This window comes from Podarcis cretensis, assembly GCF_951804945.1.
Source record: "Podarcis cretensis genome assembly, chromosome: 11".
Classification (NCBI taxonomy): Eukaryota; Metazoa; Chordata; class Lepidosauria; order Squamata; family Lacertidae; genus Podarcis; species Podarcis cretensis.
In genome coordinates, this window is record NC_137180.1 from 7,081,979 (window position 1) to 7,108,948 (window position 26,970).

General features: G+C 40.2%; 2 protein-coding genes across 5 annotated transcripts; one reads left to right on the top strand and one right to left on the bottom strand.

Moving 5' to 3' along the window:
• Positions 1-1,416: 1,416 nt before the first annotated feature.
• On the bottom strand, positions 1,417-21,567 carry HNRNPK (heterogeneous nuclear ribonucleoprotein K). 4 transcript variants are annotated; one of them, XM_079996122.1, is made up of 16 exons: positions 21,090-21,232; positions 19,209-19,272; positions 19,033-19,105; positions 18,135-18,232; positions 17,433-17,489; positions 16,107-16,150; positions 15,157-15,229; positions 14,038-14,151; positions 11,064-11,192; positions 10,574-10,875; positions 10,206-10,260; positions 5,848-5,898; positions 3,874-3,895; positions 3,712-3,794; positions 3,233-3,402; positions 1,417-2,432 (listed from the first exon to the last, which is right to left on the bottom strand). In XM_079996122.1, the coding sequence occupies exons 3-16, from the start codon at positions 19,079-19,081 to the stop codon at positions 2,402-2,404; spliced, it is 1,278 nt and encodes a 425-aa protein (XP_079852248.1). In that variant the 5' UTR covers positions 19,082-19,105; positions 19,209-19,272; positions 21,090-21,232; the 3' UTR covers positions 1,417-2,401. The 4 variants fall into 4 exon arrangements, with proteins under 4 accessions (XP_079852248.1, XP_079852247.1, XP_079852246.1 ...); XM_079996120.1 differs by lacking the exon at positions 21,090-21,232 and adding an exon at positions 21,429-21,567 and having other exon boundaries at positions 1,964-2,492; XM_079996119.1 differs by having other exon boundaries at positions 1,964-2,492.
• A 124-nt stretch (positions 21,568-21,691) lies between these two features.
• On the top strand, positions 21,692-25,972 carry RMI1 (RecQ mediated genome instability 1). The gene is made up of 2 exons (XM_079996097.1): positions 21,692-21,748; positions 23,562-25,972. The coding sequence occupies exon 2, from the start codon at positions 23,596-23,598 to the stop codon at positions 25,318-25,320; it is 1,725 nt and encodes a 574-aa protein (XP_079852223.1). The 5' UTR covers positions 21,692-21,748; positions 23,562-23,595; the 3' UTR covers positions 25,321-25,972.
• The last annotated feature ends 998 nt before the right edge of the window (positions 25,973-26,970 follow it).

Consider the following 26,970-nt stretch of genomic DNA (forward strand, 5'->3'; position numbering starts at 1 on the left):
ACTAGAACCCAGGTCACCAGCTGGAACTCAGGAAGGGGAACATAGAGTGGGGAGGTACTGCTCTGAACAGGTTTCAGTAGTTGAACTAGATCTCACATTTACATGTTTTTCTCCCTTTCACAATTTCAGCGGCCCCATTTAGGAGGGGCTACCAACCCATTCCAGTACTCCAAAAATACCCCATCTGCCTTCTGCCCACCCTTCCCCTAAAGGAAGTTTAGAAGAGGCAAAATATTTGCTTGCAGCATCCCTTCCATACCTGTTGGGACATAACTGTTATCATGAAAACACCGTAGGACAAAGTAAGCATCTTGACAAAAGTACCATCCCTGGTCAAAAATCATATTTCCCTTAACCACACTTAAAAGGCAACATAGCCAAAGACTACAGCAAATACAGTGGTACCTTGGTTTAAGAACAGTCCTGTTTACAAACGATTCGGTTAACAAACTCCACAAAACCGGTAGTGTCCTGGTTTGTGAATTTTATCTCTGTCTAAGAGCAGAATCCAAACAGTGGAAGGGCACCAGTGGTGGTAGGCCTCATTAGGGAAAGCACACCTCGGTTTAAGAACTGTTTCAGTTTAAGAATGGACTTCCAGAACGGATTAAGTTCGTGAACAGAGGTACAACTGTACACTGGGGCCTAAATCTTCTGATTAAAGACCCATTTACTCAATGTTCAGAAATAGGACACAAGAGCCTCAAATCCTGATGCATAATGCAGGATGTGACCCACCTCACGCCTTCAAGAAATGCAAAAACCCAGCGCTAAAGGCAGTCTTTTGTTTTAGGTGAATTTCACCAGAGGTATTAAAAATACACTCTAATGCAAGGATGTTTCATTTTCTGTGAAAACCTAAAGTTCCATTAATCAGAACTTAGTGCAAATGGCATAAAACTTGATAGTCCAAAAATATCCGTTTGAGTACCAAAACTGAATGGAGCTCTTCTGTACTCCTGAAAATCCACTTTCGATTAATCCAAGTCTTCATTTCACCAATGGGGTATCAAGTATCACTGCCGATCCACTTCATATTCAGAGATCTGCCAGACAATCCAGATCTACATTGTTCTTTTTGCTCTAAAGCACTCCACTGCAGCACAGCTTCCTCTCCACTTGCAACTTTATATGCCATTTTTTAACTTTGACATAAGTAGCACTTACATGATCAGGTTTTGCAAAAAGCCCTCATGAAGATGTTCTTCCTTAAATACTAAAGGTATCTCAAATGAAGGAATCTTTGGCAAATGTTCTTCTACAGCTTCTCAGTGTAGCATTCAGAGCTAAGAAAGAAGGGCATGGTAGATTTCAATTTATCTTTTAATTTATTGTGAAACACAAAGAGGAAAATATTTTAAGTCTGTAGAGAACTAGACCTAGAGTAAATATTGAAACCTCAAAGTTACATGCAGCTGGATGTTATTACAATGTTTATTCGAGACAAATAAACTTGTAAACTATTAATACAAATGCTGAGATTTTTACATGAAAATATCCAGGTTCTTTTGATTCCACACACATTTTCTATGCAACTCAAACAGTGAGATACAATTGTTTTGTCATTCAGTTTTTATACAATAGAAACATTTTAAACAAGTTACAGTTGGATATGGGCAAGATTGCCAATGCTAGAAATGACTAAAATTCCAACAGCCTCTACAGTTAATTGCTATTCCATGACAAACCAAGTTTTGTGAAATTTTATTCAAACCAACAAGTTGCAGTACAATAATTAGGGGCATACATTTGGAGTAACAAGAACATAAAACGGTTTCAATATTTTTCAGTTTCTTCACACATCAAACTTTGGAGTCAGTGCATTGTCAATACTCCCAATTTGCCAAAACAATGAAATTGGGTGTTCTGCTTCTCTGGTATAGGGAAAAAGCCAAGCTCAATTAATGGTGTAGAGAGTGTATTTTAGCTACAGAAGTATGCATTAAAAAAATGACTGCAAGAATTGGTTCACTAAATTTATTTTTAAAATCATAAAACATCTTACAAAAGAGCATTACATTCTGCACACTGCTTTGAATGGATGCCAGGGATAGGTAAGTGAACTACCAGTACTCTTCTCCCTCTTCAAAACAAAAAAGGTATAAAGCAGATGGTTCACAAGTGACAGAAAAAACATTACAGTTTACAACCAACATAGAACAAAAATAAAATCCACCTTCTCTGCTGCTGTTTCAAAATACCAATGTTAGTTTTGCAAGCCACCCCACTCCCACCCACCTATATGTAGAGAACTAAAAACATTACATCTGGTGACAGCAAAAAAAAATTCACTACACCTCAAATGCAGAACACCTATGAAGCAGAGGAATGTTGGCTTTTTAAACAGAAGCAGATTTAAGAAAAAAAAAAGATGCAGGACTCCTTCAGTTCTTCACTAGTCTTAGAAAAACTTTCCAGAATACTGCTTCACACTATAAAAAAGAAAAAATATCTTGCATTAGAATCCTTCAACATCTGCATACTGCTTCACACTATAAGGAAAAAGAAAAAAAAGGCATGTATTAGAATGGTTGAACAAACAACTTGAATCAATATTTGCAAATACATTTTACACAATTATAAATATTAGACAATACATACTGGTTAAAATTTTACAGTTTGTAATTAGTAGCTATCTACTTTCAAAAAGACAAATTACACATTGCAAAATGCTCACTAGACAGCTGATGTTAGAGGAAATAAAGCAAGTACAATCTAGAGCTGTTATACATGGCAGAAAAGGAAGCAATGCCAGTGAGGTGTGAAATGCTGCATTAACAGCACCAATAGTTTTCAACTTGTCCTGTAGAGGCATGGTCTGTGCCATATGGCAGACTGCGATTTGTTGTCGATTTGGTTATCTAAAAACAACAAAATCACTAGTCTTCCACACAGAACTAGACCAACATCCACTGAAATCTTCTATATTTTCTACAGGCTCTATGTAATAGATTACAAGTAGGTTTTTTGCAGCAGTTTTCACCAGAGAAATGAGGACTGCTTGGTTAAGGTCGCTTCCAGCAAGATTAGTTTTGAGGGTGTCTTCATAGAGTAAGAATGGAAAACAGAAGAGAAAGGCATACTACGAAGTGCAGAAGTTAGTATACACTACCAGCATAAAGGTGTTTTTTGTTTTTAAAATAGCTTTCTTTAAAAAGGCATACCATACAAGAGACAAAGTTCAGTAATGATTTACACATTTAGTTTACAGCTGCAGTTCTATGCAACTTGCCTGTTTTGCAGTAAATACTGTGCATTTTGAATCTGGTCCTGTGTGCCTGTGATAGTTATTATCCGATCTTCTGAGCCCTCTAAGGGTTCATCAATTTTGATTGAAGCTCCTGATTCATGGCGTATCTGTTTGATCCTCTGGCCTCCTTTTCCAATAATGGAACCAGCCAGCTAGAAAAAAAGTGGGGTGTTTTTTTTTAGCAGCAGCTAGTAATTGCAATATTACAACATAAAAAGTTATTACCAGAGTACAAAGACATACCATTACACAATATAACAATTTATTAGGCAGCACTCCTGGACAGTATGTTCAATAACAAGTTGGGGAGGAAATTTTCAACCCATTTCCTTCAAAGCAGAATACAAGCTTAACATATAACCCTGAAGATAACGGTAAGTCTAACATACTGCACAAAGATTTAAAAACCGTATGTCGCAAGGTTTATTTGAAAATATTTTAACTACAGGGAATATACTTACATCTTTGGGTATTGTTACTTGTGTTGTAATTATGGGTCCACCAAGATCACCGTAAGAGCCACGACCCCCTGCATAAGAATAGTCTGATTTAAAACGTATGCATCTTGCTCTTTTAATGACTGAACAGTAAATTGTATATAGTAAACGTGCATTAAAGCTTACCATATCCTGATCCACCCTCGAACTAGAAAAAGGAAACAAAAAGAAAGTCTTAGCAGCTTTTGTTTCATGTAACATGGAAGCTAACGAAAGTATTCTACACAGCTGATATCTTTATCTGTATCTATCTATCTATCTATCTATCTATCTATCTATCTATCTATCTATCATCTCCTGCCAACCTAGCAGTTTGAAAGCACACAAAAGTGCAAGTAGATAAATAGGTACCACTCTGGCGGGAAGGTAAATGGCATTTCTGTTTGCTGCTCTGGTTCGCCAGAAGCGGTGAACTGGAAGGAATTTTTTTTTTATTGCTATGGGTTTAACCACAGAGCCTAGGACTTGCCAATCAAGGTTGGCAGTTTGAATCCCCGCAACGGAGTGAGCTCCCGTTGCTCGGTCCCTGCTCCTGCCAACCTAGCAGCTCGAAAGCACATCAAAGTGCAAGTAGATAAATAGGTACCACTCTGGCGGGAAGGTAAATGGCATTTCTGTGCGCTGCTCTGGTTCGCCAGAAGCGGCTTAGTCATGCTGGCCACATGACACGGAAGCTGTACGCCGGCTTTCTCGGCCAATAAAGTGAGATGAGCGCCGCAACCCCAGAGTCGGTCACGACTGGACCTAATGGTCAGGGGTCCCTATACCTTTATATATATCTATATAGCTCCACCTATATATAACTGGACCTCTGCCATAAAACCATAGGTAAAATCTGTGCATTTCTGGATTTCAAAAGAGAACAAGGGCACCAGCATTGTGGAACTCCTTCCGCAATGAATCTAGGTATCTCAACAATCTCAAAATACAGTGGTATCTCTGGTTACGAACTTAATTTGTTCCAGAGGTCTGTTCTTAACCTGAAACCGATCTTAACCTGAGGTACCACTTTAGCCAATGGTGCCTCCTGCTGCTGCGTGATTTCTGTTCTCATCCTGAGTTTAAGTTCTTAACCTGAGGTTAGCAGAATCTGTAACCCGAAGTGTTTGTAACCCGAGGTACCACTGTACTTTCCAATGGAGAACACCAAATCAGTAACTGACCAGGCATATTTTATGCAGCATGATTCATGCAAAGTCAGCGATAGCAATTCTAGTGGAAATGTTTAGATTCCAATACCAGATAATGACTAAACTATATAGCCCTCAATAAGTCTATTACCCCTGAACCCTATTTAACATTCTGACAACCTTGTACAAAAAAGGCAGGCAGTAATGTTAATTACATTCCCATCTATACTCAAAACATTCTCATTTCTAGTCAGAGGTATGTTACAAATTCAGCTCCACTAATTTAACATGTGATGGAATGCCTTCCTGGCGCACTGGCAAGCTCTCCCTCCGTCCCCACCCAGCTTAAGCAGCCTATGCACACACATGGGTATGCATACATTTATCATGGCAATGTGCGCACACAGGTTTATAAAAGTTTTTGAACATTTTCAGTTAAGGCCTATCAAACACACAACATATTAAGAGAAAAAAACATTTTGGAATCTTTCAGGTCTTCAGTTGCCAACTTAGAGGCACACACATTTCAGGAGACATTAAGATAAGGAACTCAAATCACTGCTTCGGGTATTTTAATGTTTCATTCATCCCATATTACTTAACTATACAAACAATATGTTGTAACATTTCTGGGATTGAAAGAGTATATGAGAAGGAATTCCACAGTACAAATTAAGCAGTAGGTGGGAAATTTTGCATCATCCATACTTAAGGCAACTGTTTCCTTTGCCTCTACAAGTGGTCTCTTCCAACTCTATGATTCTAAGTATTTGAGTTTAATCTAAACATATCCATTTCAACTACAAGCTTCTAGGAGAAGATGTAGGAGATATTACTTGCTTAAAATCCAGCAAACCCCCAAATGGAAGCTTTTAGCAATGGCAGTTTATGCGCAAAACCAGTTCCTTATTGCCTCTCTCCTATCATCAAGAACACCAATCAAAGCAGGCTTTTTAATTAGTGTACTCACCATTTCTGGCGTTTCTATGTCATCGCAAGCATTGACATGACATTGCATCATCTTGCCAAAGAGAAGAAAGAAAAAATACATTTGAAACAAGTTATTTGGGACTTTATAGACTCATAAATCATAAAGCTTACATGCCTGTAAACTTATGTGATACAGACTGCATAAACCAGTTTGCATGTTAGAATATATGCAAAACAAGCTTGATAGGTGACAATTTAAGGCAATTTCCATATGCACTACTTATATTATTCTGCAGCCAAGTGCAGCTCTTAAGCAACGCGAATGAAGTCCATATGCAAGCAGAATCGACTTTAATCAGATGCAGAGAATGCTTCTTTATCCATACCTTCCCCATGCAGACCACCCCATTCTGTTACAAAGGTTGAGAATCCCTAGATTTGGTGGGGGGTGCAGGGAAAATCCAATTGTGTGAGAAGTGAGCAGTGGCCACCACTTATGCATAATTTACTTACACAATTGTGACCTTGGGAAGACAGTCAAAAAAGAAATAAAAGAAGGGCAGGGAAAACTCACTGCTTACCAGCCTCTGGGAAGGATGTTCAAGGGTTATGGGATGCCTCCAGGGCCTTGCACAGCCTTCCCAGAGCTCAGAAAGCAAGGCAGAAGCCAAGGCCTGCTCTGGACAAGTTTGGATGACTGCGCAGGGTGAGGGAGTAGTTCTGGGGGTTTCCTGGGTTTATGTGATTTTGCCTTTGCACATGGACGCCCGGAGCTGAACCCTCATGTAAGTGGCAGGCCCTGTACATACGCAATATTGGATACTGCTCTTATTTTTTCAATTACCTACATAAATTCTCTCACAAAGCCCCGAATAAAAAAACATTAAAAAAATTAAGCCTGGGACGCAGGTGGCACTGTGGGTAAAACCTCAGCGCCTAGGACTTGCCGATCGTATGGTCGGCGGTTCGAATCCCCGCAGCGGGGTGAGCTCCCGTCGTTCGGTCCCAGCTCCTGCCCACCTAGCAGTTTGAAAGCACCCTTAAGTGCAAGTAGATAAATAGGTACAGCTTTATAGCGGTAAGGTAAACGGCGTTTCCGTGTGCTGCGCTGGTGCTGGCTCGCCAGAGCAGCTTTGTCACGCTGGCCACGTGATCCGGAAGTGTCTCCGGACAGCACTGGCTCCCGGCCTCTTAAGTGAGATGAGCGCACAACCCTAGAGTCGGACACGACTGGCCCGTACGGGCAGGGGTACCTTTACCTTAAATAAGCCTGACTTGGTTCAATGTATCAAACAGTTATTACATGTTTTAAGTTAAAATACAGTTTGGGGTTTAATTTAATTTGTTTTGTGTTTTTTTAAATAAATTTTTATTAAGATTTTAAAGGTTACAAAAAATAAAATAAAAAAAGAGAACAATCGAAAAAGAAAGAAAAAACAGTACATATAATAAAAAATCATCAAAAAACAGAAAAAAGAAAAGAAGTAAAAAACAAGTCAAACCTTTAACTCACTTACTTACATTCACTTATTTCCTTGACTTCCTCATGCCTCCCATTTTTGTATTCTAATTCAATTAGATATTCCAGCAAATCCTTCCAACTTTGTTTTTATCCTAATAATTTATCTTAACATACTATAATTCCCCTCTTTGTATTCTAATTCATATAAATATTTCAACAAATCCTTCATCTTATTTTTATCCTTATATCTTATCTTAATATTACTATAATTTTCCATTCTTTCTTTCACCAAATAACCATCACTTTTACTTTATTTAATCTTATTTCTCACTAAAACTTATATATCTGTACTTATTTCTTAAGACGTTTCCCCTAGGGTCAAAAAAGATTCCGGGTTAGCGCCATCGGCAATGGCGGCGTTCCTCTGACTGAGAGGAACCCGCTCCGTGGAATTCGGGTCGTGCCGCCGCGGCGAAGGCGGAGACCCTTTAGAAATCCCAGGCGGATGAAGCCTGGGAACGTGGGATTTGGCTGACACCAGGAGCACCCCCCCTACCCACAGGGAAACCCCTTTTCGGGGGTTCCGAAGTGACGTGGGGTGAGCGGCGCGGTGTTCTGCATCGACCGCTATTTTTACGGAGTGAAGCCGCGTAGCCGTTGCCGGAGAGCGCTGACTTTTTCTTGTGGACAATTGGATTTCAAACAACAACCCGTGAGTAGAATGGAAATTGGATTTTTAAAGTATTTTTAAATTGGCACCGATCGGGGAAGGTCTAAACAGGAAGTCCGCCTCCCCTTTCTGTAAATAAACTGAAGCAAAGAACCTGTTAACTAAGGTCGTGGAGAGTTTTATGTAAAGGATTTACATTCCACTGATTGAAACTACCATCAATATTCTTTTTGGAAGCAGGGGAGCCTGCGGCAGAAGGTTAAAATTTGGGAACTGAAGCGCCACTTCCCTAAAACCCGGGAGTGGTCTGTGAGAGCCCGCTGACGGTGAATAGATAAATTTGACAGCTGTCAAGTTAGCTGTCAAGATACAAAAGAAGGACTTTGTTTCTACTGTCCGTTTTGTTACAATCTTACATTTAAAAAGAAGGAAGGAACTGTTACAATTTAACGTATGGGACCTTTGGGTCTGTGCTGGAAGGAGTGAAAAGGAACTTGAATCCCTCTAGAGGGAGCTTTGGGATATTGTCGTAAGGAGCAGCTGGGAAATTGCTTTTAAAGATAAAAGCCCTGAGAAACCAGTTTTTGACCTTGGACTGTTTAAGGATGGCGGTCGGGAAGGAAATCGAGTGTGAACTGAACAGGACATTTTATCTCTTGGGAAAGCTGCAAGACCAGATAAATATTATGGCTACTAATGTTGTAATCTTGGGAACAAAAGTGGGTATTAGCAAAGAAGCCGACAAGAACTCGGCACAGGAACCTCTTCCAACTGAACAAATTGAAAACTCTGAGAAGAAGAATCATGTGGTGATTAAAGTGATGAAAGGGGGAGCCGTAACCCTACAAAGGCAAATGGTGGATTACAATTTGAGGCCTTTACATGATGGCAACTAGGAGAAGCAAATTTTTGGAGATGGAAGCCTGGCTTGGCCTGGAAAGTGAAAGATGGAGAGATCACCCTATGTGGGGATCAAATGACCCTTGGGATACAAATCTGAGCCAGGCAGAGGTTGGAGCTTTGGGGGCCTTTGGATTTGAAAGGAGTGTGAAACAAGATTTGGAATATTCTATAGGCCCTATTCTTAACTATGGAAGTTTGTCAGGAAGGAATATGATTACCGTTGGGTTGGAGCTTCACCGAGATCTGGTTCTCAACACCAAAGACTATCAAAAAGACCGGCAGAGGGGACATGAAAGAGACTTAAGGGCCTTGGACTTAAGATCTCCGGGTTGATGGCTTTTCGAGATTGATGGAACTATTGCTAGGGGCTGAAACCGGGGAGGGGATCTGGTGGAAGAAAATTGGGAATTTAAAGTGTATATAATATAATTTGTTTTTTTTCCTTTTAATGAGAGAGGGGAAAATCGTGGGATTTAATTTGTACTATATTACTATGTAATTTTACTCTATTAAAATTTATACTGTAATTCATTTGCTTCTGAGTCACTCAATGAACTTGTGTTATGGGCAGTTACTGAGTTAATTTCCCCTCTGGTAATTCCTAAGAAAGCGTAAATTCTGATTTAGGCATGCAGGAAAGCAAGCATTCTGTACACAGTAAATTAGGCTGAAATCCTGTATACGCCAAGAGCCTTGCAGTGCAATTCTATACCTGCCCACCCAGATATAATCCTACTGAAGTCAATGGGCCTTTTTCTCAGGTAACTGGTAGCAGTAAAATATAACTTTCATACTGCAAACATAAAATACTATGGAACTACAGCTCTACATGATTCTGACCTAAATAACTTGGTCAAAATACATTTCTTCCTCATCAGAACTGTTACTCATTTTGAAAAAGATGACCCACAATTAGAATCATGTTCCTAACCCTGAAAGTTAAGATCCTTTAAGTCAGAGCTTTCCAAACCTCTCATGCTGGCAACACACTTTTTAGACATGCATCCTTTTGTGACACAGTAATTCAGTTTTACTAGCAAACTGGAGGTAAAACTAACCCCTTTCCAGACCCAGGAAAGCCTACAGACTGCAGCCAACACATTAACCTGTCGTGACACAATTTCAAAAGCTCTGTTCTAAGTACACGAGTGCCAATGAAGAGAAAAACTTGAACTACAATACTATTGAAGTCTCCAAATACTCAAGATTCATGAACACTTTCCTAAAGAAAACTGAAAGTTAATTGTGAAAAGGTAAAATTGTAAAAGGTCATTGATATCTTAAGTCATACAAAAAACAATGCTTTCAAGATACCCAGTTACTGAAAACTGTATTTGGAGCTCTCCTATTGAACATAACTTACCATTCCATCGTAGCGATCACCAGGTCTGCCCCTTCGGTCGTAAGACATAAGGTCCCTTAAGAAAGCAAATGATATAATTTAGAGTGCTTACAAGTTAAAGTCTCACATAAAGACATTGTCAAATACATAAATAAGCAAATTGATTTGGTGAAGATAAAGCAATCAGGGTTTTTTTACTTTTAGACTAATATGTCACAAATTCATGTTTTATAAAGCTATCCATCCCACTCCCACTTAAAACAAACATAAAATCCAGTTCCATTTATTAACTACTATGTTCTTCCCCCAAGCACAAACCTTACTCTAAGCAGCTGTTAGCTCAAGACTGCTCTATAAAAGCACTCTGAATCATTACAATGTTGACGTACCCGCCTCTGGGAGGAGGAGGGGGAGGAAGAGGAAGATTGCGAGCTCTGCTGCCACCTCTACCACCACGGCCTGGAGGAGGGGGAGGAGGTCCTCTGCGAGGGCTCATGTCATCATAATCTCTTCGTGGAGGCATTGGACGACCACGACCTGGAGGCATTCGATCAAAGCCTCCTCTGCCACGCATTGGAAATCCCACAGGACGCCCCCTTCTGTCATCAAACATCATTGTAAATCCACCATAGTCGTACGTTTCATCATAAAAGTTTGGATCGTAAGGCTGTGCACGTCCTTTGATTGGTGACTAATAAAAAAAGGAAAACAACTTTAGTCTTCTGAACATTTCCCACAATTATATTTTAACACATATATTAAAAGACTACCAATTATTGAAGTTACATGTATAGCTTATTTCAAGCAAAAAATGCAACTATCTTTGCACAAAAAAGGTGTGGGGGGTATGAAAACAAATTATTGTAAAGATTAAATTACCTCTGATATAAGATCCAGTATTATTTTGATGCATTCCACAACTCTATCAGGCTTTCCACCAATTAGCACCACTCTGTCAGAAGAATGAGGACAGCATTCTTGGAAAAGCTTAATGGTGGTCTGAGTGTTCTGCCAAGAAAATTTTAAGTAAAAAATTATTTAGAATCCACTCTAACCAATAAGAAAGCTGAAAACTATTTAACATTGTTTTTGAGATTTGTATGCTGAACAAGTAGCGGCACAAACAATACAAACTAAGAAAAGCTAAGAAAACTCCATTCTCAAAATGCACTCTCATGGCTTATACATACAAACCATATAATTACACTACTTATGGTTCACCTACTTTTCACTGTTTGATATCTTTAAAATTCTACAATACAGGAATGATTTATGGTCCCACCCCTATTGAGTTTCCTTCCTTCCTCCCTAATTCAAAATAGAAATTTGTAAAATGCATTTAAAAGCAGAACTGATGTTTTTTCACATGCTTGGTTCCACAACTTACATCCAACCCAAATGAGGGGCTACACATGTCACATACTCCCTCCAAAGATTATTCCTTAAATTTAACCATTTATGATATATTAACTGCATTATAGCTTGATATCTGGGCTTAAATTTGGTCTGGGGGGAAAAATTCTTGCCAGAAGAGCACCAGCAAATTATTATTATAAGCTTCTGTCAGCTGACATATCTAACCAACCAAGTAAAGTTTCCAAGTAAAGTTTCCAAGTTGCCGCACATTACCGTGGTCCAGTCAAGAGGGTATTAGAGCCTGCACAATCCTTCTTTAGCAGGCATTCAAACCATTGGTACATTAGCCAAAGTCAGTAGACAAACACTCCTGGCTACCAACTCCACCTGATATAGAAGGCCTGGACATAGGAACACTCCCAATTCCGTATCTGCTCTTTTAAAGTGTAACATGACCACATCACAAAGCAGTTTTCCTGAACTACTTCTGGGGCTACCAACAAATCCTGTTCTTCTAAATTGGACATTTTACTGACATCATGCTAAGCATAGTTGTACCTTGGTTCTCAAACGGAATCTGTTCAGGAAGTCAACTTCCGAAAATATTCAAAAACCAAGGTACAGCTTCCGATCAACTGTAGGAGCTTCCTGCACTCAATTGGAAGCCACAGCTGTGTCAGACGTTTGGCTTCCAAAAAAGATTTGCAAACTGGAACACTCACTTCCAGGTTTGCAGTGTTCGGGAACCAAAATGTTCAATCAACAAGGCGTTCAAAAACCAAGGTACAACTGTGTTACTATTTACTAAGTAATACTAGCATGCTACATTATGCTAAGTGATTCAAGGAATATTGCCACAAATGCTTCAGAATAAATTGAGCTGGACCATCATGAATCCGCTCCAAAATCCAAGATGAACTTTTTCAGCAGTTTTAGTTAGGAAAAACCCCGACAGAAGTCCACAAGAGCCAACGACGAGAAGTACATTAATGTCCCAACGAAATAGAAGGAACCATTGCAAAAAACCTCTAACTCAGGGTTGAAATAAAGTGTGGTGATATTTTTAATATTCTCAATAACCTCAAAGCGTGCAAGACACTCAACAGGGCCACATTCAATTTCTCTCCTACAAAGATGCAGAAAGAAGATGAAGCCAAAGAAGTCCCAGCACCAAACCCTGGTCTTTAAATGTCTAAATAATTGAGTGCTCAGCCACCACAGCTAGCAAATGGTTTGACTTTAAGTATTTAATTAATTGGGGATCAAGCGAGCGAGCTTCTGCAACACTGGTCTTACTATTGCCTCCAAGAGTAGATGAAACAATGTCCTTTATTAATAAAATGAATAAAAGAAAGTCTTCACAATGAGTCTAAAGGTTCAAAATTTTCCAGTGAAAGATCGCCAGGCTGCAAAAGCACTTAAACAGTCATAAAAAGGTCTGCTGAACAAAACTGTGCAGACACAATTGTGGCAGACCTACTTGCTTTTATCATCAACTTTAAACACATTCATAAGTTGTATACAAGTCATGTTTACGGTGGTAGCTTGGGTTAAGAACTTAATTCGTTCTGGAGGTCTGTTCTTAACCTGAAACTGTTCTTAACCTGAAGGGCCACTTTAGCTAATGGGGCCTCCCGCCGCCACCACACAATTTCTGTTCTCATCCTGAAGCAAAATTCTTAACCCGAGGTACTATTTCTGGGTTAGCAGAGTCTGTAGCCTGAAGCTTCTGTAACCTGAAGCCGAGGTACCACTGTATTTAGATTTGTCCCAGTATTCCCCATGAGTGCTCAAATCAAAGACAGACTTTTTAGCCTCGGCACCCTAATTTATAGAGAGGCCTGCACTCCAGAAACTGAGTGAATCTCTAAGGAGCTATTTTGTCAGCAGCCCAAGTTGGTTCCTTATACCAGGAGTGAAATGTGATTAACAAAGACCACTGTGAAGTGTTTGACAATTATTAGGCTATGTTTTCATTCTATAGATTTCGTATTCCATTTTTACACTTAGTGATGCTACTACACAGGCTCAGATTTTGGTGAACCTCCAACTATGGTGTACAAATTATGTGGACACCACCACCTTTGCAGTAACTGCTAAGAAGTTGTTTCTCTAGAATCTCTGGAGTACAAGTTCCATCGGGGATCAGGCCCCCACAAACCTTTTGCGCTAGCCATTTCAGCTGTACAATGAGAAACAGCTTCAGATACGACAGAAGTATTAGTATTGTCACCAATTTCAGTAACCAAAGTTAAAACCACAATAAAACTGATCTCTTTCTCTACACTTTCTTTTACTGAAAGGAAACTCTGTTTGTAAATTAATCACATATTTGGGTTTCTAATTCTTTAGCAGCACAAGATGAATAAATTCTAGTAAGGTTGAGGCATTCTTGCCGCCCAATGACTAGTAACAACTATGAACTGAACATCATCTTCAAGAAAGTGATTATTTTTAAGGTAACTATGCTTATATCAAAAGACAAAAATTATGTTACCTCTCTGAGTTCTTTGATTTTAGCACCCTTGACACCAATAATTCCTCCAGCCAAACTCTGGTGAATCAACAGCCTTAACTCACAGTCGAAGTCACTTCCCTTGTAATGTTGATACTATAGACATATTCAGGGTGAAGAATAAGAAAAACAGTCAGTAAGATGGTTGCTTGAATAAGTACCCATTTACTACGCAGTACAGTACCATACTGTTACTTTTTCTGATTTCCAACTTCCAGTACCTATCACCCACTAAATCCAGACATCATTCTCTAAACAGTTTATATATTACGATTTAAATGTTAAAGTAGTACCATTATCCAAGAGTTCAGGGGCCTGATTTTACTCTAACACAAGTTTATGCAGTCCAGCCAGCTGTTTTTAAAAATCTAAAAGGTGTTTCAAACACAGCTGTGATATTGTAGTGGGGGGGCGGGGGTTCCTAATGTTCCAAGTAGAAAATCTCACTGGAAGGAGTGCATATGTAAGTAGACCAGCCTAAAATACTTTCCCAGCCAGAGATTACCATTCTTAGTGGGTTTTATTTAATTTATTAAATAAATTAATTAAATAATTAGTGGGTTTTATTTTATTTATTTATATTCAGCATATAGGAAAAATAAAATCACCCCCTACTATCAAGGTCTAAGACCACACACAGTGACCTTGCTATTGATAATGCACCCCAAGAAAATAAGGGGCCACAGCTCAGTGATAGAATTTGTATATAAAAAGCTCCCAGGTTCAAGCCTTGGCATCTTCAGAAAGGGCTGACAAAGTCCCCTCTTAAACCTTGGAGAGCTGCTATCAGTGTAGACAAGGTGATGATGATGATTTATTATTATTAACTGAATATATATACCACCCTATACCCAGAGATGACAAGGCGGTTCACACAATAAAATCAAAATACAAAACAATACTGAGTTACATGGACCTATGGCCTGCCTCAGTACATTAAAATTTCAAACTTAATTTTATTTGGTGCGCTATACACAAACAACTCTTGCTGACACTCCAATTAGGACATATACCTGGATTTTAAATAGAGGGCAAGTTAGCGACAGAAAACAAGAGCATTTGAAGCTCGCCATTCAGATGCATACACCCAAATACACTTACCTCTTCCAAAGTAGGGATAATTTTCTTCAAGATTTCTCCAATTGTTTCGATATCTGCACTTATACTCAGTATGCTGTCAAATAGCATTAAGCATCAGGTGTCACAAATAAGATAGGGGGAAAGGTAAAGTAAGTTGTGTATTCATAATTTTATGTGAGTCAACTTTACAGAGCTGAACTTACGAGTTAATATTCCCCACTTAAGTAAACCTTTTACTGAAGATACAGCACATGCACCTTTGTTTATGCCCAATAATATAAATGATACAAGTTTAAAATAAGGTTTTGGAGATAAGAGAATGAGTTTCTTGGAAGGAGTCAGATTAAGTGGACAAGAAATTAACGAAGAACTGAAAGCAGGAGTGAATACTCATGTTCCCCGCCACCACTAATTTAGGATACTCTCACTATTACATTGTTAAACTGGCACACCTTCTCATAGGAAACATGGGAATATGCAAGTGGTGAACATTATATTTGGAATAGGGTTATGAGACCAGTTAGAAATTAGGTTACTAATGGGCTCTGCAAGAAAACGAATACAAATGCAAGACAAAAAAGACAACACAAATGAGAAGTGAAGGAGAGTGAACCAGGAGTTAGCATTTCATCAGAAAAAATTATGAACAGGCAATGCTGGGGGAGCAAGGTGGACCACAAAGACAGAGCAGAGCGAGAGACTATTTTGAAACAATCTGATTTACAATGCAGCAAATATACAACAATTGAAGCTGTGCTCCTTCCATTGAAATAAAATTAGTGGATTGTTGGGTGGGCAACTCACGTAAAAGTTCAGTGACAAAAAAGACTTAATGGGGAAAATAAGACAGAAAACTTAAAAAAAACAATACACCGTCTACGGGGATACTATTTAATTATATAAAAGGCAGGTAATAATATACATTTCTCTCTTTCTAATCAGGCAGTGAGGCATAAACTGTTGGGACATACCGCTCGGGGCCACTGCTGTCTGGGACTGAAACACTGGCATTGTACTGCATTGGTCATTGGCGTTCGTGGATGTTGGCATTGGGCATGGGCATTCAATCAGAAGTTGTCAAGTAAGGCACCCGTTTGGCAACGAGCACATTTTTGGGCATAGCCAACCAGGGTTTTCACATGGGCGTTCAGGGGCGGATGGGCCAACGTCATGGTGGGCAACGCAGGGGCATGTCGATCCAGTACATGGGCAACGGAGAGATATATGGCCAAAAAAACAAGGAGAGGGAAGAGGGGGAAAAGCAATAAATTTTAATTTAATACAAACTATACTCATTACTCTCAATGAAACAAGCTTAAGTTGTTCTGAAGACTAACACAATAACGGATAGCTACATTGACTGTGGCTTAACAGTTATGGACCGTAAAAATGAGTTACTTGGCCTAAACTACTTTTAACATTAGAAGTTGCAGTAGCAGGCTGGCTCGTGAGGGTAGACACAAAATCTGTAGAGATTCAGATTACTGAAATCCTGGGAAAATTGGGAAAGCCACTAATCCATGAATTATATGTATGGAATCTAGATTTAGGCAGGTGAATTTTTAAGTACACTAGCTTCAGAAAGGTCAGTTAATGCACATGTGATTACTACCCAAGTTCATTCTTATACCTCAGATCTAGTAACCAAAGTTGACAGTTATAACATTCTGCAGGCGTTTTACAATATAATGAAAATATCAAACACAATGTGAAATGATATCGTGCCAAATATTTCATTAAATACCAATATCATACTTTCAAAAACTGAAGACTATGCACAATATAAAAAATTGCTTTTTACAAAGCATAGTGTTTAACTATTGAGACTTAATACTGAAAGTGTCTATTCACAGGAGTCAACCCACTATAAAAAGGTAGGTATATTTACTGTGATGTTCATGAAAAATTCATTCCAGATTAAATGCAGCTAAACGGTTCTGTACATAGTATCATGCCAGTCTGAACACTTCTCTCCTGAAGAGAGAGACTGTTTAAGCAAAGTTAATTCTATAGCTGGATAAAGAATGGACATCCAGGTTTGAATTATTTTAATTGGAAGCTTAAGCTCTCTGGTATTGCAAGCCAAAGCAATGAAATACAGTTTAGTTTAATGCTTTGTAAAATAAGGGGCAGGAATTTTTCCATATGAATTATTCTGTGTTTTAATTGTATGAATGGAATATCCTGAGACTTAAGATTTTTTAAAAAATCAATACAAGTGGCTTGTACTAGACACCTATATAAAATTTTCACAATAGCTATGCAAAATTATTAGTGTTTAACTTGTAAATACTCACGTCTGTACGAAGTGCCTTAATGTTTTTGCCACCTTTGCCAATCACTGCTCCAGCATTCTATTAAAAAAAAGAAGTCAAAATTGAAATTGATTTTCACAAATACAATTATGATAATAAGGCTGTGATTGGACATGGAAGCTGACACTAACACTCCTTTTAGTAAACCTCTCAGATAGATTTTTAAAAGTGGGTAAGGCAAATAAATCCAACCTAAACACAGAGCTTTAAGTTATTATAGCAAACATAAGAGACTTGCCTTTGGTTTCCTGATAAAAAATAAATTCAAACAATTAATGCAGATTTGCTCAAATTTAAATACTAATGATATGTTTTACTACGGTACAAGTTATGACAGAATATTGTAATGCTTAACTAGGAACCAGCTTTCAACCCTACAAATGAGCTGCCGTTTCCCAACATTCAGAAAAGCAGGTATGTCATACAGCTTAATCTTTTCTTTAAAAAATGTCAGGTCCTTCTTAAAATCAGGTTTATTGTCTCACATGGCAGAAACATTTTGCTGTTTCTCCAAACAGAAATCTGTTAGAGTTCTGTGATATAACCCCTGGTATGCTTAAACTGATTATCAGGTATTCTCTTTATTCTGAACACTATTCATCCTCAACTGTGGATAGTAAAATTATTACAACAAAATACCACATACTCAATAACTTTTTTTTGCAATTATGTAACAGAACATACTTTGCTCTGAAGCAGAATGCGTAGTTCCACCATCTCATCCGTGTTCCTTGATCTTTTGAAGGCCTGTTCCTCTTCAATATCTTCAGCTGGACGTTTGCCTAATATTTTAGAAAACAGAGAGGATTAACAATCCAAATTTTTAGCTTCTACAAGCTGTAGGGCACAAGTCATTTTATTAAATGGAATAAGGAGTCTTTTAAATGTGGGGATTTCAAAGTTTAAGCCAAGGCTAATTAGGTATAAACAATTACTATCCTAACAGCATTAATAAAAGTAAGCTTGGCAAATCCATATTGTTCAATACTATTTTTAGCTTTAATGAACAGCCAGACAGTAAGTGCAATAGAAGAGACAACAAAGCAACCTTATTGTCCATTTCTACTGAAAGCTCTAAAAAACCTATGTCTGTATGTTTGTGAAGTTAGCTTTTTAGTCACATTAACAGTAACAATACCAATTAGCATCTAACCTATCAATATGCTTATATTGGGATTATCAATTATGGAATGTAAAATAACTCACTATGGTTACCATTTTAAGTACACCAAGGTTTTTTTCATCATTTATGTAATAATTTTAAGTATCTACACTGGAAATGTATTCAGTCCATATAACATTTGGAAATCAAAAACCCCAGGTGATTCAAATGCCCTCAGAAATCTGAGCGATCCACATGTTAAAATGACCAATGAATAGGACCTGGTTGCAGCATTTAATTTAGGTTTTTATTAAACCAACATCCATTGTCTACGGTGGCTGCAGTGCAGATTGTAAACGAGACTTTTATTCACGCCTGGACATGGCATTTATAAATTCTGAACCCTTGACAGATATTCCATACAGTTACTACTTTCACATATAAGAGCTGTAATTTCTGATCACATACAAGATAGCTTACCATTAGTTTCTGTATTAGTGAAGGTCTCTTCTTGCTGTTCAGTCTCCATTATTTTTAGCCTCGCAGATACAACCTGTCAAATAAAAATAAATAAAACCCCATAAGTGCTTAGAAGAGAGCAGCCAACTCTGCAGCTTGCTAAAGAAATGAAGTGACATTTGGTTTCCAGCACTTACCAATATTATATAGCTTCGCCAAGCAAACCTTAAACGTTCTGGGCGGGATCAAAGATCAGCCAGCCTATGAAAAGCAACATACAGCCATTTTGGTCTTGTTCATTATTTTACAGTTCAGTATTCCAGAATACAGAAAAAAAATTGAAACATATCAAATGTCTGTCCAACAATGCCTCTTTTCTCCCAAGTTAATCTCTCTGAAGAATTGTATAAGAGTACATACTATATCAAATATCTTTATTTGCAGCCCAGTCATGAATTACATCTCATGCAAAATCTTGACTTCACTCTAGTTTTACAGGAAAAAACACTAATGCCCGTTCACTTTTCTTACTGAAGCCAAGTTCTCTCAGTTTCAGGAACTAAAGCAATTCCTCTGAATGATTTCTCAGATCTGATTAGTTTTCTCAGCTAATTAATGCCACCTTCAAATTTTTTGCTAGTTGCAACTTCTATCCTAGAAAACTTCAGAACTTATTTTCACAGGAAAAACATGCCCTTTGTCCAAATTTTTGAAAGGCGCTATTTCTTCTTAAAGCAACGCAACAGTGAATAAAGCTCAATATAAGCCAGGGACTCCTATACCAAAGTGAAAGAAACTGAATTCATTTCCATGGTATTGCAACTGATGATAAACTGTGTGTGATAAACTGCAGAAAATAGTTGTGATCGTTCGGAAGAAGTGTCTTTACTTCCATAAATTGGCTATTGCTTTAAAAAAAACGAAACAAACAAAAAACCCCTCACTACCACTGCACCATGGTTTACTATTTCATCTTTGTGTTTGGTGCAAGTCATTTGATTTGAGGAAAACAAGATAAACCCCAACACATACAATCGCAATATACAAACGGATTTCGGGATCTACCAGAACGTAGAGTTCAATGAAAGCGATTTAACGGTGTTAGCAAGAGGGAAGGAGCTATTGTACCAGGTAGGCAGTGCCAAGCAAGAACACGATCTATGAACACTGGCTCTAGGTGGAGAGCAGGGAAGGGGGTGGAAGGTGTCACAAACCCCTCATAAACAGCTTTCAACAAAAAGGGATTGTCCCGTTCTCCTCCCCGTCGCGCTGCGGGCAAGGCGGCCCACAGCGCAAGACACTCAAGTACTTCCGTTAGGGACCTCGAGGCTTCAGGAGGGCCCAATTTAACCGCAACAACCCTCCAAAATAAAGCTAACAAACCCCCCAATAAACGGGTCGCGAAGGAAGATTCCCTCTAGTTGCATAAGCTTGATCTGCCTTTACTGGAGAGCAACGCGACTAAAAATGGCGGCTCTCGAGAGCAGCTTCGGCTGTAATGGCGACCACGAGCTGCTAGGAGGAGCCGGGAGCGGAAGGAGTAACGCCACGCGGCGGCCCCGAGCGAAGGGCCCACCCGCCCGCCAGGCAAGACACACAAAAGAGGCCCGGCGCCGCCTCGCTCCGTTCAAGCGGGAAAAGCCTACAGGGAGCGCCGGGGCTGCTGGGCTCCGCCAGGCCCGACCGGGGAAGGAAACGCCTCCCGCCGCCTGCCTCTCCACCCACCGCGGCCGCCATGATTTCTGCAGCAGCAGCAGCAGAAAACCCGGGGAGCTTTGTTTCCTCGCGCCGCCTCCCTTTCCCCGGGCGGCTGCGGACGCCGTGGCGCTGAGCGGGCGGCGCCACGTAGCGCAACGGCCGAAACGGCCTCTCCCCCCCCCCCCGCCATTAGCGGGGCTTCCCGTCGCCCCTCCCCCACAGGCTCACCCGCCCCTCAGGCACAAGCGCCCCGAAAACCTCCTAGGCCCGACCGCGGCGGAGACCCAGCACACGGAAATATTTTGAAACACACACACCCCACCACCGCAAACGGAAAATCTCTGAGGGGGGAAAAAAAAAAAGCCCCCTCGGCTCCTTACCGCGCAGCGCACTAACTCCGCCGTATCCGTCGCTAAGGAAGGAGTGCGAGAGAAAAGAGCCGAAAGCAGCCGTAGCGCGCGCGCACACTCACACACAAGCCAAGGCCGCCCGCTTATTGGCTCGCCGGCCCCGCCGCCGCACCCCTATTGGCTGACGGCGCCGCCCTTCTCGAAGCGAGGCACGCTGTGGTGCCGGGGCCCGCCCTCCGTGGCGGCTGCCGCGGCGCCAACCCCGCAAACGGGGCTCTGGGCCGGCCGGGTGGCTGAGGCGTCATCCCAGTCCTCTCATATCCCCTGTCCGTTTCCATTTTCCCTGCTCACATGCTGCTTGGTACTTACATTTAAGATATATATTACAAAACAAAAACCAGTCCGGCCAGTCCGAATATCGTTACGGTGAATGACAAGGGGGCGAAGGGCTTCAAGGAGAACGGAACTGATCCGAGGTCGCGCGTGAGGGGAAAGGGAGCGAGAGAGACGGAGCGAAACAAAATGGCGCCGGCGCAAACTCCGTCTCGTCCTCCCGCCGGGTAGCCGGCGGAGCGGACTTCTCGCGAGCCTGGGAAGTTCGCTTTGGCGCTCAAAACAAAAGCGGGGGAGGGCGGAGGGCTCCCGAGGACCCGCGTGTGGCGGCAGGACGCGAGTCGAGCGCTTCTCACGTACGTGGCGGGATGGCGGGGGAAAGGGGCAGCCTTGGGTTTCTCTTCTCCCCTTGCTCGCGGGGAGCGGGGATTGAGAGGATGACCCACCCCATGGGCTAAGCTTTCTGAATAATAATAATAATAATAATAATAATTAATAAATAGCTGAGCTTAGGAAACAAAAAGAGTTGCGCTGTCATTAAATGTTCGCTGGTTGGAAGTAGTCCAGTCTTAATTCGTTTATGGAAATGTTGGCTGTGGGGAATCCGTGTCGCAGTCAGATTGCAAAGGCCACGAGGTTTGAGAACCTCCCCTGTAATAATATTTAGCCCATTCTCGCAAATTTGTTAATAAAAAGGAACTATATTATTATATTATTACCTGCCATCTTTCCTTAGCTTGCCTTTCAGATGATTTGTAGAACAAATGAAGAAAAAAACAAAAAACTCCCCCAACCTTTAATTCCCTGAGGGCAACTTTCACCTCAAGTGCTTAATTTCGCATTTCAGACTGCTGTGGAAGGCAAAAAAGAGGATTTTTTTTTAAAAAAAAAAAGTTAGAAAACCGCTACTTTCTAATACAATGTTAGGAAGGGTTTTCAAGTCAACAAAATGTGACCATCATTTCGACAATTTTTATTTCCCCACCCCAATTCTCCATTGCTTTGGCTCTTTGAAAATTTTTGTTGTGCGTGTTTTCATTCCATGGTTCAGTTATTTGCATAAGATTTGCACACGTGCACACTGTGACCTGGTCATTCACACATCATTCATCTTGCTGTAGTTTTAGTTAAGTGACTGCCTCTACCTCAAAGTAAATGCTTTGTGGATTGATTTCTCTAATGCTTCACACAGTCTTGCTGATAGAGCCGAACCCCTTAATTCAGTTGGGGTAACATCGGAATATATTTAGGATAGGTAAAAGGTAAAGGTACCCCTGCCCGTACGGGCCAGTCTTGCCAGACTCTGGGGTTGTGCGCCCATCTCACTTAAGAGGCCAGGGGCCAGCGCTGTCCGGAGACACTTCCGGGTCACGTGGCCAGCGTGACATCGCTGCTCTGGCGAGCCAGAGCCGCACACGGAAACGCCGTTTACCTTCCCACTGGTAAGTGGTCCCTATTTATCTACTTGCACCCGGAGGTGCTTTCGAACTGCTAGGTTGGCAGGCGCTGGGACCGAGCAGCGGGAGCGCACCCCGCCGCAGGGATTCGAACCGCCGACCTTTCGATCGGCAAGCCCTAGGCACTGAGGCTTTAACCCACAGCGCCACCTGCGTCCCTATATTTAGGATAGAACTATACATATTCAGATGGTTTCATAAACCTTGCTCTTCTTTTTGTCTTTTGCTTCTCCGTTTTCTATCCCTTGCTTCTTCATTCCTTCTCTGTTCTGCAGATTATGGCAGTGGCCAACCTACTATCTCTGTTGTCTAGAATTAGCATTGGGTGTTGGAGAAGTATAGTTCTGCACTAAAGGAGTAAATTCTGAGGAAAGTATGCATAGGGTTGGGCTGTTAGACACTGCCTAAAATCCTGGCAATAAATTGTGAGAAAGAGGTGGTCTTTGGGTACCATAACTCTGTTTTTTTCTAGTCCGGTAAATGTAGTAATCATATGATAGGGGGTTTTTTTTTGGGGGGGGGATACTTTTAGCTGCTCAGTTGCTGACCTAAGAACAACTTACTTTCGCTAAATGAACAGGTAGAGCTGGCAAATTACTAGGTTGCGATTGGTTAAATTTTGCTGCATGAGTTTCCACAGGCAATAGGTTGTTTAATCAGACATTTAGTAAAAACTTAGTTAAGTCAGCAAACCTATTTTGTTTCATTCCAGGGCATTCACAGTTTTCCTTTCACCTCAAAAGAAAATGACTGCATCAGGTCTGGCAGCAAGAGTGGAAACTTGGCTTTCATCTACATGGCATGTGAAGGTTCCTGCACCATGGCTAGAAGCGTGTATTGATTGGATTCAACAAGAAAATGGCAGTGGCAGTTTGGCACAGGCGTCTATTAACAAGCAAGTTTTTGAGCAGTGGCTTCTTACAGATCTCAGAGATCTCGAATACCCAGTTCTGCCTGACTGCATTTCAAACAATCCAAAGGGAGAATTGAACAGCTTTTATTCCATACAGATTGATTCACTTGTTGATGTGAGTCAGCCTGCCTATTCCCAACTGCAAAAGATAAGAAAGAAAAATACTGTAAATGAGGAAATAACTGCTAATACACAGGGAACATTGACGCCCTGGGAAGCAAAGCCTACTCGAATGCTGATGCTGCAACTGACAGATGGCATACATGACATTCAAGGCATGGAATACCAGCCTATTCCTGTTCTCCATAGCAATCTTCCTCCAGGGACAAAAGTTATGATACAGGGGAAAGTTGCATATCGCTTAGGTGTTCTTTTGCTTAACCCAGAAAATGTAAGATTGTTGGGGGGTGAAGTGGATAGCCTTGTACAGGAAAACTCTGAGGAAAGAGTTCTTGCTAGGCTTATTAGAGAAGAAGACAGAAATCCTAATGCTGAGAAATCAAATGCTGCTGAATGTGACATTTCAATACCTGTTGATGAAGTGGGCCCTTCTGATGAAGAGCTTCTGGCAAGTCTTGGGGAAAATGAAGAATTAATGATAAATGAGGCCCCTTTTGAAAGTAGATGCTGCACCAGAAGTACCAGATTAAATTCCACCACATCTCTGCTTCCCACTACTGAAAGCTGTTTGCAGCAAGACCCTGCAGCATTCATTGCAGAAAATGAAGAACAAAGTGTTCCAGTTCTGGGAAACATGGAAGGAGATTTCTATGAGTTTCCATTGGAGGATGATTTACTTTTAGAAGAAGAGATCATGCAAGAACAGATACAGGCTCTGAATAGAAGCTCTAGCATAAATAGTTACCTTATCAAAGAAGGGGAATCTGGTGAAACAATAATGTGTGATATACATGAAGAAAGCACAGGAGATTTTTTAATGAAACATAATGCCCAGAGAAGCAAAAACATGGAAGGCCGTTTTGGAAATATAACGGTACAAGAGAAAAACAATGAAAAGCCCTCCAATAATTCTAACAATAGGCTAACAGATATTAATGTAGAACTTGAACAATATCCTCAACCTGAACAGACTTGCAGAATACAAAATAAGTGCCACAAAGTTGATTTAAATGCCCTTCCCTTCACATATTTATCAGTTTTATTAAGTAACCAGCCCAAGGCTATTACAACTCTGAAAATTAGAGCATTCATAGTAACTCTTACCAGAAATCTAACAAGCAGTGGTGGCTTTTCAAGTTTATCAGCAAAAATATCTGATGGTACAGCTTATTTAGAAGTTGATTTTGCTGATGAGATTCTAACAAGCTTGATTGGGTTTTCAGCACCTGAAATGAAACAACTAAAGAAAGATCCTGTCCTAGGCCCCAGAATTAAGGAAGGTTTACAGAATTGCCAACTAGCACTAATAGACCTCTGTTGTTTGATGACCATCAAATTTAACCCTTCTCAGACAAAAGCAACAGTAATAGTTTTGCAAGACATTAATGCAAATGATTTCAGTAATTTAAAAGAACGCCTAAATACATGCTGCATTTAAGTAAAACTCTTGTTTGCGATCCCATAAAATTGTTAAATCACAAATCATATTTAGTTATTAGGTGAAATGCCGTTTTGTGGGTGCTTGAATTCAGAAAAAATCAGTGGGATAGTAGGAAAATACTTTAGTACTGTGGCATGTTTCCATTAGTACTTGACTATTTTAACAAAGGTTTGTGCTGGTTTTTTCAAAAATACTTTCTCATGCTGTCAGGAAAAAACAAGAGTTATAGCCAGTGATAACAATGTGAAGCAATATTCAGCTATGCCCTCACCCCACATCTGCCTTGGAGGGTCCTTCAACATTCTGGAGTGGATTTAGGTGGTGGGGGCTGCAAGAGGGAGGGGGAATCACTCAAAATTGCTTACCTCCTGTTCTGTTGATGAGAGCCTTACTATCGGCTAAGCGACACTGTTGGACATAAGTGAAAGTTTTGTAAATACTGTAAGTGAAAATCCAGTATTACCGGAGCTCATTTCTAAGACTTCATAAGCTTTCTGAAAATAAATTGATGCTTAAACTGTTGTGATGGGCAAGTCAGAACTGTTCAATTTGCAATGTGTTTTTCTGCTACTTTTAAGGTATTTGTGCATCATGTCATTTCTATCTTACTCATTTTGAAAAACCTGAAATAAAACTATTTGTAAGTCTAGTGGACCAATGTCTTGAGCTGAAACACAAAAGACAACCAAGCTAGCCTGGAACGGAGGACTAGGCTCCTGTGCCTTTAATTTCAGTGGGTATAATTTGCACAACAATCTGCACCTATAGAAATTCCCTTTTCTACATAACTATTCGAGGTGTAAGAGCCCTATTTTCTTCCGTCTGATTCCCGTAGGATTTAATATGGCCCCTGCGGCAGTTTATTTCCTGGGGTAAAATCCTAAAAAAACCTCAACAACTTCAATCCTAAAAAAAAAAAATCAACAACTTTGAACTTTGGTCATCAAATCTGGCCCTCTCTGAAAAAAGTTTGGACACTACTGCCCTAGGAGTAGAGAAAGCAGAAGGAACTAGCAGGATAAACCATTGCTACCCGATCTCCCTCTTTGCTAAGGTTGTTAAAATCTTCGTGGCAACAGTGTTAGGACTTATGTGCCTTTAGCAGATCTTATTTATAAACTGATTAGTCAAACAGCTCAGATAATATCTAGAATCTTAAAATAGCTGATAGTTGAGTTTATTTAATCATCCATTGTTAGTCAACCCAGTTGGATCCAAAACATTTTAGGCAATTATTTTTTGTGCAATAATTGCAGGTTGTGATCGTTTGTTGTCGGGAGATCCAGGCATCTCTCAGGATGGCATTTCTGATGCAGATATTTTGCATATTCCCCATCATTCAGGTTCATCATACCTTTAGTGATACAATATGTAAGTTCTTCACTCTGAGTGCTTGTGGTTTAACCGTAATTGCAAACAAGCCAAACAACATCTTTGTGCTATTTATAATGATTACAAATCCTCAGGGGCGACTATGCTTCCCAAGGAGTACTATCAGGCAAAATCAGCTTACAAATATGTGCAAAAAAAGGCCAAACAGGAATGGCAACTGAACCGCTGGCATGCACTTATAGCTGCCTCAAATAACCGTAACTCCCGAAAATTCTGGCTGTTGGTTAACAGAAAATCTAAAAGTTACCCACTAAC